General features: G+C 40.5%; 1 protein-coding gene across 1 annotated transcript in view; it reads right to left on the bottom strand.

Annotated features, from left to right (window-relative positions):
• Window positions 1-5,432, bottom strand: part of nbeab (neurobeachin b) — a 114,537-nt gene extending 109,105 nt beyond the window's left edge. The window contains exons 1-7 of the mRNA XM_065960766.1: window positions 4,417-5,432; window positions 3,955-4,052; window positions 3,407-3,499; window positions 1,341-1,449; window positions 1,161-1,242; window positions 944-1,067; window positions 78-270 (exon numbers count right to left, since the gene is read on the bottom strand). Of these exons, the coding sequence (XP_065816838.1) occupies window positions 78-270; window positions 944-1,067; window positions 1,161-1,242; window positions 1,341-1,449; window positions 3,407-3,499; window positions 3,955-4,010 (657 nt within the window). The 5' untranslated portion in view covers window positions 4,011-4,052; window positions 4,417-5,432. The remainder of the gene's footprint in view (window positions 1-77; window positions 271-943; window positions 1,068-1,160; window positions 1,243-1,340; window positions 1,450-3,406; window positions 3,500-3,954; window positions 4,053-4,416) is intronic.
• Window positions 5,433-12,732: the final 7,300 nt, after the last annotated feature.

Below are 12,732 nucleotides of genomic sequence, written 5' to 3' on the forward strand. Positions count from 1 at the left end.
CTCAACATCAGGCTTAAAACAGGAACCCACAAATCAGTGGGTTACATTCACCTCCTCAGTCTATGTACATTACTCACCTTTGAGTGGGCTATAGAGAGTGTGTCCACCCACACCCGCCATCCTCCCCACTCATACTTGATGGCATGGTAGAGAAGAATACGGAAAATGTTGTAGACCATCTCAGAGATCTTCTGCTCGTCTGAGTTTTTGGGGTTGATGTAGCCCAGAGAAAACATCCAGTCCTGCCACACAGAGCACTGAAGCAGACACCTGCAGTGTACACATTACCAGAAAATCAACACACAAAATCCACCTTATGTTGGCCATTGATTAAGGTTACGTTAACTTGATCTTGAAGCAGGTGTATAATATAAAGTCCACGTTGTTTGCAAATTTTTTAATTTTTCTTTCTCTTCTTCTTCAAAACCTTTATAGGGCAAATAAAGCATTGGGGTTGTAATTTTAATGTATGTTACAACATGTGTTTGAAATAATTTAACCTCATATATATTGTTTGTCTGATTGTTATTGGAAGCAACTAAAAATACAAATCAAAAAAGGGCACAGAGTGAAAACAAATGAAGGTATTTTTCAATATAACCCAATCAAGGACATTCAACCAATTAATCCAAAGTTAATCATGTTATTGATTTTGGTCAGAGGTTTAGAGAATTCAGATTTAATTGCAATTTGGATTTCACTTTATGTGCTTGTATCAGAAGGATGGTTTAAAAAATAAAAAAGAGAAGGCTGGAGTAAGGCACTGCCAAAAAGTGGAAAAGAAACATCTGCTGGAGAACATGTGCATGTGTAAGGATGATTTAGCACCAGTAAGAGCCTATTAGACATGACACAGGAGCGACCATGTGCCTTCATTCTCTTGTTGTGATATATTAATCAGCATGATAATTGAAGGAGCAGGTAAAGTAAAAGTCGTGTGTACCGCCTGTTTTCTCGGCTGCTGCTGAACAGTTTGATCATGTCGGAGAGGAAGATCCGCCGGACCTCCATCAGCTCTGTGCTGGGGGTTGAGTTCTTCAACAAGGTAGCTACCACTTTGAGAATCACTGAAATAACAAGCAAGCAAAAACAAATACATCTTGCTACATTTTTCAGGAGGACTGGAGGAGTATCTTTGGAAAGAATAAAACTGAACTTACTTGGGTTCTGAATCTTGACAGTGGAGTCGGGCTCAGGGTGGGGTTTATGAACTACCTGTGTGCACACCTGCTCCGTCAGAATCTGGTGTGAGGAATCGTGAGTAAGGAATGGTTACAGGTTCTTTACACAGAGACCAAAGCAGTTATATAGTGACATTCGAGAGGAAAATAGTTTGTTACCTCATACAGAGTGTTATAGGTCGTCACCGTCACAGTGTTGGTGTACAGCATTAACTTCTCTCCCAGGAGAGTGAAAAGACTGTGTGTGTGCATGATCTCCACCTTCCTCCTGTGGATAAACACACACACACACACACACACACACACACACACACACACACACACACACACACACACACACACACACACACACACACACACACACACACACACACACACACACACACACACACACACACACACACACACACACACACACACACACACACACAGGTAAAGTGCTTTGTTGCTTTGTTTAGAGCTGCCTAAGCCACTGAAAGGATCAGTGAGTGCCGTCTGCTTGCTTCCATATTCTCACCTGTGGGGAGCACTGCTCTGGAGACAAGTGTCAGAAAATGCCTGCTGTCATAAATTGGGGGAATTTTGTTGGAGGTGTGCAGGATAACGAAGTTACTCTGTCACTAGGCATGGCTCCAAGAAACAAAGGCAGTGTACCACAGGTGAGCGGGTTCAACACAGACAAACTACTTGTGCAAAGAGCACAAGAACTGCTGTCACAGTGATATGCCAAAGCTGCTTCTACGACCTCGAGAACTGTTTCCTAATAAGTCCACGTTTTTTTGTGTTTTTCAGAGGATGGCAAATTGGACACTTAGGAGAGGAGAAGCATTTCTCTCAACTGTATAAATATGGAAATACAGGAGAAAAGGGCAGACTGATGATGCATAGCCAGCTGAGGTGGAATTTGTGCAAATTTGCTCTACAAAAAATAAAAAAGTGGGAGGACTACCTATTTTTAAAAGCTTTCATGTGTGCAGATGAAGTCACTCATTTTCCCTGAATATAGATTAAACAATCAGTTTCGACAGTATGAATATGAAAGCACTCCTTTTGAAACAATAATCAAGGATTTGTGCTCTTCAGTGAGAAGAGGTTAAATACACTGCAGTAAAATGGATCAGGTATTCACGGCAGGGAGAACATTTGGTTCTAAAACTAAAAAATAAGCAATTATAGATATTTCATGTCCATTTTTTTGTTTCTGAGAAGATTCTTGCAGATACAAAAAGAACATTTCAGCACGGTATAATGCACTTATCTTTTATCCCAAACACTTCACTTGTTTTGTCCAGCATGGTACCAAAAAAGTCTTAACTAGCAGAACAAATGTGAAGATCACGTGTCAGCTTTAACTCAACCCCAGCAAAACTAACATTATCCAGCATCACTGGAGCAATGAATGTGAAATGACAAATGAATGAATCAAAAAGTAATAACATCAACAAAGCTTGGAAGAAACATGTTGAATTCTTAATGAGTCGTAGTAAAGCCCAGAGTTAACCAAGAAGATGCTTTCAAATCTATGAAAGCTATATATGAAATAAAGGGGTGGAAGGGCAGGCTTTTATGAAACTCTCATGTCTCTTGAGTATTTAGGCCTTTTGCTTGCACCTGGGGCAGTCCAGCTTTGCACTCAGCAGACACCAGTTAAACACCACAGCACCTGGTGCCAAGCCATTGTGAGCACAGCAAAAGCCCCATATCTCCTCCATCCATCCATCCCTGCATCCTGCATTTTGAATTAAAGGCTCTCCACCCATAGGCAGTCTCTCTCTCCTCTCCGATGTGCAGCTCATGGACGATATTCTGACATCCTACTGGGTCATTTATTATTGATTTGACTCTGTGGGACAGTAACTTGGACTTCTCTCACCTTTTAGGTGAATTAATGGTTTTAGGGCACAAAGCCAGGAATTCAGGTGTTCTGGAGAGAAGAGAACCTCTTTCTTTCTTTATTTTTGCAAAGCTGGAATCCAGTCAAAAGTTTTTTGGCTCTTGTAATTGTACCTTTCTTTAAAAAGGATGGCAGTGCAGCTAAATCATCTCTATGCATTTTAAAACTGATTCATGATTCTGCAGTCATGAACAGCAGCATAAATCAAAATGTTTTTCAAAAAGAAATGAAGAAACCAGTTTATATTTTAGAACATCTGACTATTCATTATAAAAACACTGAGAATGTATGACTAAAACCTACGACCCAGTTATTGGTGTGCGACACTTACTTGTGGCCCAAATGCTTGAGGAAGTACCCGAGGACTTTGAGGGATTGCACTCGTATGCTTTCACTCTTAGAGGCCATCAGCTTGTAGATTACCCTGGAATAGACACAAGCAGCGAGAGCTGGCAACAGCACACTGTCTTGACAGAATAACATATATCCCCGTTGATGAAAAGGCCCAGCACTGGTTAGCTGACAACCACTTTCCTTCAGGGAGAATTTACATCAGGATTAAATAAAGGTTCTAATGAAAGCAGCAGTCTTTCCACAATGAATTCCTCAGAACTCACAAGAAGTGCATTTATATTTTATAGGATCACATAAGGTAGGCTTGATCATCCGTGTCATAACGTGAAATCAATATGTTAATGCCGTTACTTTTCCATGCATAGGTTTTTTTTCCCCCCTAACTGATCATATGAATTATTCATACAGCCCAAAAGCACACAGCAACAGCAGAAGTGTTGGTTGCTTGGGGTTTATTTTGTGAAATCACCGCTTCATTTTGTGCCTGAACAGCGGAGGGATTGTGTCTTTCCCTGAGGGGCTTACCGTATTCCATTTCTCTGGTCAAAAGCAGGGATCATGGAGGCTGGATGCTCAGACATGAGCGCTACCACCAACTGCAACACATCATGCAGATTCTCATCCTGCACCAGCAGAGAAAGACAATGAGACAAAACATAATCAAACCAAGTGAGTGAAGAGAAGGGATGCACTCTTTGTTCTCTTTAAGACTCTGGAACTGCAAGTGCAGCAAAGCCATTTTGTAAGTGCCTTACTATTGTACGTACTGCAATCGCAAAATACACCTGCTCCACTGTTACAGCTGACACAGGGGAAGTATTCGGCCAATGCTATTTAAAGTGATTCGTTCATCTTGCTGGTTAGTCTAAGTACTTGAAATAAATCAACTGCTCTCAGAATAGCAAGACTAGAGAGGAAATGTGACCTTGAAGTGAAGTGCAGAATCGTGGCACACTTCAATTCACTCAAGAGTAGAGACATGTTTACCTCGTGTATGGTTAACAAATAGTTCAGGATGCTCTGCAGCTCATCCTCCTTCACACCTCGGTCCTAAAGTATGCAAAAAGAGGAAAACAGAAATTAAATCAAATCATGTTCCAGGAAAACAATTAGAAAAGGGTCATTGCGAAACAAACATCAGAGAACTTTTCATTTTGGCAAAGTGGGTATATGAGATATGAGATTATTGGAGGATGATCACTAAGTGTTTTGACGTCCACACCTTGGGGGAGAAATTGATGCAGCTGTCAAAAGAATTAAGGACTCTACAACAAAACAGACTGATCAGATTAGCGCTTGTTTGCCTAAATCCTGGTGATAACATTTAGACATCAATCCTGTTTCTTCACTGCAGGTAGCAGCCCTCTTATTCCTGCCATCCCCTGATGAGCCTGAACACGGCAGCATTATCGTTAAGAGATAAACATTCTGGTGTGTGGCAGCAAATACAACGTCTGAAAATGCCAGTACTGAAAAACTAAAATACTTCATTGAAGAGTATTTCTTAGTCTAGTACTGTACCGCATGTATTATTGATTAGGCTATCACAAGTTAAAGCCTTCATATATTCAGTACCACAGCCAAATAACAATAAATACCTGTCACAAAGTTGCAAAGCAAACAGTCTGATAAATATTCAGCAAACCCAAAGGGAGGTAATTAGAAGTAATTGAAGCAAAGAAAAGTATCAATTTGTCTCATTTGTAAAGCTGGAACTGAACAATGTTTGGTGTCTGTACTGGATAAATGACTCAAATGTTTAAATAATGATCAAGATCTGTCATTTATTAATTTCCACTTTACTAATGAATTCACTGAATTAGTCGGAGCACAACTGGTTTCTTCCGAGCACACACACGAAGAAGAAATGAAGTAAACAGCTCTGAATCTATCAAGGTGAAGACTGGCAGAACCTTTTAAAGGATAACACAGCGAGAATTGACAATCTCCAGATTTCCTCAGCGCAGCTCAAAATCAAGCCGTGTGAGGGGGCTGTGAGGCATGAAGACAGGTGGGATATACCTTCAGGATGAGTTGCTTGAGGAAGAGAAGCATGAACGCCCGCAGAGAAATTATTTCTTTCTGGGTCGGCCTTGGACCATCTGTATTTGGAGAGAGAGAGAGAGATAGAGAGAGAGAGAAAGATAAGCCATAATCTTCAGTAATAATGTATCAGAATTTAAAATCCTTGATTTTCTGTTTCTCAGTCTTCTCTATATTTTAATGATTTAACTGAATGTTATTCTTAATTATTAATTTACCTTTATTCTACCAGTAAATCCCATCAAGATTAAATATATATATTTTACAAGACAGACCTGGCCAAGCTAGCCGCCATGCCAAATAACAAATATACTAAAAACACAAACATGGAAAAAAAATCACATAATTTCAAACAGATATTCAAATACACGGTGGCCTTTTCAAGACAAAAACAACCATATGCAACTGTCCCCATGTCCCTATGATATTCTTAACTTTGTTAAGAGACATCCGTGTGTCTAAATGTACCCTAACCCTTTATGAAGGTTATTCAGTGCATTGTAGGAATTGTATAGCAATAGCTTTTATCTCCTTGTGCAGCTCATCAGATTCATGCTCTGTATTTGTATGTTAAAAATAATGGTCCCTTTTAAGTGAATAAATTCAAATTCTGCATTTGTAGTGAAGCGAAGAGATGCATGCTACACTAAGTCAAGGGCCCAAAAAGCAGCTGAGGATGTTTGGGTATATAATATGTCCTCATAATAAATCGCAGCGATACATTTAAGCTTTTAAGATATGGCGGTCCTTATCTTCCGTCTGATTGATAATGAGATTTCTCAAAAAAAAAGAAAGAAAAAAGAACAGGTTTCCTCCTTTGTACGTTTGGAGAAACGAAAGGCAGCAAAATCTTCTTCAATTTCATATCCAGTTTAATCACACTTGGAATCACCTTGAATATGTGTGTGGAGAGTTTAGCCCAGTACCACCAACAACCAAGTCAGAGAGCTTGACACATACAGTCAGCCTCCCAGGGAGAACGTGTACATTAAAAAGTCTGGGAGAATAAATTGTATAAACATAGCATGCTCTAAATTCTGAGTATTCAACCTAAAATGTATTTATCATTCATGCTGCATCCAAAGTCCGTGTGTATCCCAGGTCTTGGTCACAACGTAGTTCCCAGGCTGCCTGCCCAAGGTCAGCAGAGCCTCACTTCCCATAACTCCAGCCAACATCTCATTAAAACAACCCAGAATGCCTCTGCCAACTTAAGGTCACTTTGGCACACAAGGAAGCATAATATTGCAATCCATCCCTGTCATGAAGCGTATTCACTGTGTGACGGGTCTAACCGCTGTCAGCCGGGGAATGTATGTCCTGCAAATAAAGAAGAATGACAGAATATGACAGTTGATATAGATTAACTGTCAGATTACTGCGCTGCTGCGGCTTAGTTGGCACAGGGATTAATTGTGACTCGGTCAGACCCTTTTCAATACACTGAGCTCTTTTGTTTTTAAACAGAAAGTGTTTACACAAACACTGAGTAAGCACATTGATGGGCTTCAGCAACAGGCAGATCAACACAGCACAGAGCTATTCAATCAAACACATCAGGAAATACAGGATATTACATATAGCATACTTTACCGCTTACAACAATGCAAACATGAACCCGCATTAGATTAGTAGCACTTGTCAATGTAGCACAAAGGCTCCATTTTTGGCTGTGAGACCTGGCATACATTCATTCATTCATTTCTTATTCATCCTGTGCAGCCAGCCAGGTAGAAACACAGAGACACAATCTCTTACGTTTGCAGAGGTATTAAATGGAAGTAACTGGGCCAAACACAACAGCCTTTCTCAGGGAGTTCGTCACTTTGCCAAATGCCTTTCTTCTCTTCTCAGAGCTGATAAACTTCCACCTCCACCTCGGCTGGACACATGTTCCTTTGAAGCGAGGACAGTGCCATGATGACAGATACAATGGCAGCAGACACCTGACCATCCTGCTGCTACAACAGCCAGTCAATGTAATCAATGATGAGGCTCCCTGAGGTTGCAGGAGGATGGCAAGTGCTCCTGCATCGTGACACTGATTAATAGAGAGAGAGAGGAAAACCCAGAGCAGGGACTGAGCCTGACATGGAAGGGATGATAAGAACATTATTACGGCAGCCAATGCATCCAAGTTATTCACAACCAATTATGCTCAGCAGCTCTGCACAGCTCTTGTTTCTCGTTCACATGTTGCTTTACTTCCTGCATCCCAAGGGCACCAGGAGAAAGCGTTTATTGGAAAATAATTTATGTCTATGTGATTAATGCAGGAATACTTATTCGGCTTATGACTGATGATAATAAAGTCACTGCATATACAATAGAATTAGGTCTGTATAATCATGCCAACCTTTAAGTAGGGAACAGGAATAAATAGAGCTTTGCTTCCAGACGCTTATAAATAAACAAAAGGATGACAAAACCCTTTAATGGAACGAATATTGTTAATAGAAGCAGAAATAATGACTTTGTAGAGTTCTTCTTAAGTTATAGCAATCGCCTGTTTGCCTGTTTTCTGTTTAAAGCATGTGGAGTGTGTCAACAAAAAAACTGCACTGACTAAACATTTCATAACACAGGGGCAAACATAAAGGTGAAATTCATTAAAAATGAATGGTTAAGGCTCCCCATCACACTATCGTTTCTAATGCACCACCAAACCTCCAATTGCTCGAGTGGATTTCCCAGGTGTATAATGTATGTTCATTTTTATGACGGTATTTTCCCCAGAAGTCCCATGAAGATTCAAATCTCTTCAACAAGAAACCACAGTCCAAAGTACCATCTGAACTTAATTAAAGCAAATTCAAATAGGACATCAATATAGAAAAAGATACAACAAGAGAAAGAAGACCATACCATCTGTCAATAAAATCCAATATTTTACTGTTATCATTAATTCAAATGTTACAGCAGATTATTTTTATACAAGAATCAAATCCACTACACCTTAAAGATCCTGTCAGGAGCTGATAACTGGTTATGAAACAGACAGAAATGAATGTTGACGCCTCTTGATGACCATTTCTGCTGTCAAAATCCACTTTTACATTTCCGGTGTGTATGGGACTTCTTTTGGAGCCAGATTCAGGTCAACACTCAAGAAACTGCAGTTTTTTTGTACCACCAAGTTGGCTTAATTTTTCAACAACCAGAGGTTGCCAACTTGCCACTTGTTCATGACTCATTATAGAGTAAAATCGAGGCAGGGCAGAGACAGAGATAAAGGGAGAGTGATCAAGATTGAGACATATTATATGGTGGCTTGTGTGTACATATCACTGACTGAGACAAGTTGAGCAATGGGGCATCTGTCTGCTCAGCCTGCAGTGATTCTGGGCATCACTGAATGATACATGGCTTTAATTTGATAGCACTCAGAATTAAGACCTGAGGAAAAAACAGAGGCACTACCAGAAACCAAGCGAGTTACTGGAGGAGCTTTGTTTTTAAATATGTTCTCTGTGTCGCTATAATTGAACACTTCATTATCTGCTTGGCTCTCTCCTTCTTTGTACTTGTCTTTGTTTGGTCATTTCTCAGTTCAGAAGGACAGGGGGAAAAACTGACCTGCCAAATCGCACGTGGATCAATGAAAGTGGACCCACTTTGAAAATTACCAACAGCAGGAAGGCAATCCATTTCTAGATGTGTCTTCTCCAGAATCTCAACTATTTTACCATAACAATCTCCCACAGTGGGAGCGATATTTACAGATGTGTCAACAATTATAAGTAGAAAGAGCCTAAGCTTTTACTGTAGAACCTTATGATTGATAAATAAGCAGTATAGTCCAGTATGTGTACGTGCACATCCATTTGCAAGGCTCTGCATTTTTTGATGAGGCACATTCACCATTCACACACTGATGGCAGAGGCTTCTAAAGGGCCCAGCCCACAGTACGACTATATTTACGCGCCCTTTGTGTAGCAGCGAGAGCAATCTGGGGTTGAGTATCTTGACACAGGACACTTAGACATGTGACTTTAGCAGCTGGGGATTGACATATACACATTATATATATATATTATTATTATTATCATTATTATAGATAGAATCTGAGCAACCCACTCAGATGTTTGTAGAGGCAAAGTTACAGATCAGGTCATCTCTGCAGGTGATAAAACCACTTAGCACACTGACAGTTACATTGACATCTTTTCACTGAGTATAACTGTGTCAAGCATGTCTGACTACAGTAAAAAGACTATAGGGCACCCTTTGCATTATTTTGGTGTTTCTTACAACCCATGTTGACACTTCTGACTTTGAACAATTCAGAACACTACTCTGTTTTGTGATGCTACTATAAAAAGAAATACTGTACTGCACTGCCTGAGGCAACACAGAGACAGATTTCCCAAACACGTGTTTTGACATCAAGATCTATTATTCAGCAGAAGTGAACGATACAAGAAGCAAAGCAAAAAGACTTTGACGTAGAGGACAGGATGAAAATGAAGTACTATTACATTTTACTGTGATCTACAAGCTAAATATATCTCGTCTTCCAGGAACAGGACTTCTAGATAGGTTGAGCTTTCATCACTTATTAATCCTGTTAAGTTCCCTCACACCCATATGAAGGGAACAGGGACATCCCACTGAGTAAGTGACAGGGGTAAGGAGATGTTAAAATTAAGAAATGTACGTGTGAAGAGCATGTGGACTGAACCTAACTTTGTGATGGGTGTTCTTATATTGTCTGAACTCAGGATAGAGGACACCAATACTAAATACTTCAATCACACATGCAAAAAAAAAAAAAAACAGAAAACGGCCTGAAATTTTCTAAATGAGCTGCATGTGTGAATGTTTCACTACTATTTTACCCAGAATGCTCTCAGCCAGTCCCATGAGACTCATGCGCTCTCCAGACAAAATTAAACTGCTTCATTGTTTTCTGTTTGCCAGAATGTTCTTCTCCACATGATTTAGCTGACAGGGAATATGTTGAACCACATGCAGCATCGAGATATATATATATATGTAAACATTGTGTGTGATTGTAGCATCAAACTCTGTCCACGCTGCTTGTGAGAATTTGTTATTATCCGTCACATATGTAAAAAAAACTAACTTTAACACTAGCTTTAACCTTCAGGAGGAGGATTTCATCAGACCTTGGTGCAGTGTAAACTGAGCTCTCAGTACAATTACAAAACAACCTCTATACTACAAGACGGTCAGTTTGGGAAAAGAATAATGAGAGCAAAAGGGAAATGACAGTTCAAGGACACTTCCACTTTCAGCACAGCCTGCTTGGTGTTAGCCTGCTGCTTCATAGAGAAAGTATCTTGTCATACTACTGGCCCAGGTTTCAGAGGCCTTACGCCCACACCGAGGACCCTGGGGGGACAACAGTATTGATGTGGCGTGTCTGCCTCTCTGTCATCTCCTGTGATGGCCACGGTCCTAACAGCTGACAGGCAAGCGCTTCCATGTGGGGATGAGTCATTCCAAAAGTGGGGGAGCTGCTGCCATTTCAGGAAGACACTCTGATAGCAGGTTTGTGTTTGCAATTGGTTTCTTCCCAATGATTACTTTCCCAGAACACTGAGTTTCACTTGGATGAGCTTCAGAGTGATGCTGAACAGTTTATATAAAACCAATAACCAGAATCAGATCATATCCCACAACAACAAAATTAACTCAGCTTGGCTTACGCAAAGAAAAAAATCCTGTGCCCTCACCGAGACCCTTTGGCGTGATGCCACTGTTGTCTGCAGGGTTGACGGCCCAGTAGTAGTACTTTAGCGTATGCATGAGCTGAAGCACCGTGCCCACTCGGCGAATCGTGTTGTAGATGGTTGCTGTGCCAATGAACTCAGCCGAGAGATAGGTGTACAGAGAGAGCTGTACCTGAGGTGGGAGAAGACACACACATATACAAGTTGTCACATCATTAACTTCACATTTTCATTAATCTCTTTGAAGTGTAAACCTTTTTAGTCTGACCAAGACTCTTTGCCGTTGTGGATTGCGTTACATGAGCGTATTATCCTGACAGGTGTTTCGTAGGGATGCTGACTGACCCTATATTACTCAATTTCATAATTGTCCTCGCTACACTCTGCTCAGTGATGATTAGCATGTCCTCTGTAATTAGGAACTGAGCTGACAAGAATCCTTAATCCCACCAGTCGTAGAAGCTATAAATATCGAGAGCTTTTCCCATATGTCATAAATTATAGGATATTAACGACTCACATGTGAGTCATGATGAAAGGGCTGCAGTGTGCTTACGATGTAAGCATGATGTGATATGGTCTTAGGCTACTGAAATTACACACAGGAGATGAGTGAGCAGCTTGTTGTTGGTTACATAATTTTCAGGAAGAACGGGGAAGTGAAATGTGCTCACACAATCTTTTTTGTCTACTAGGACAAGGTCAGTGAGTAATTAATGCATATAGCACACCCCATCTTCCACTCAGCTACTCTCTGTAGTCCCAAACAGCAAACAGGGACAGAGGAAAAGTGGACTTTGAGGCATGCCCTAGGGGACAGAGCCAGCGCAGCTCTTTGTGCAGTTGTAGCTAAAAGTGTGTAACCCACTTCATTACCTCGCTGGGTCTCATTTTTTCTCCCTCTTTCGCTATGCTCTGTTTTAGAGGGGTGTCGCAGGAAAGCCTCCAGACACTTGTATTTATTTCCTTTTTTATTTTTTTTATTTATTCATGGCTTGGCCCACCAGCCGCATTCCTAAGGCAAATGTATTTGCCACACAAACTCAGCTTCTTTGATATAGCTCATCCCATTTTTTCATGGGTCATAATTTAAAAGGAGGGTGGAGAAAAAAAAACTCTGGAACATTTAAAAACTTAAAAACTGTGGTTAGTTTGAGAACAGGACGGAAGTAAGTGATGAAACCTGCAACAATTTTATACATATATAAACAAGTCAGCTGAAACAACATTTATTTGTAAGTAGTTCATTAATAATAATGTCATTTTTCTTCACCTACACAAACTGCTGCCGTGGGGCATGTCACCAAAACTGAACCCAGTGAAACATACATGACAGATATAGTTTCCACATTTATTCACATGCATGTGAGACCACACAGTTACATGTTTCAAAAAATAAAGGATAAAGAAATTCTAGTTTTGCCAGAGTCCGATGAGCATCCACTTCAGCTTGACCGACTGTCCCTTTCACTCAACCTGTAACCCTGCACGAGCTCACCTTAACTGGGGTGTGGATCCAGATAGCAGCATTGAAGAGGATGTGGTCACACAGCTGCTTCAGTA

The sequence above is a fragment of the Labrus bergylta genome, chromosome 11, assembly GCF_963930695.1.
Source record: "Labrus bergylta chromosome 11, fLabBer1.1, whole genome shotgun sequence".
NCBI classification, from domain to species: Eukaryota; Metazoa; Chordata; class Actinopteri; order Labriformes; family Labridae; genus Labrus; species Labrus bergylta.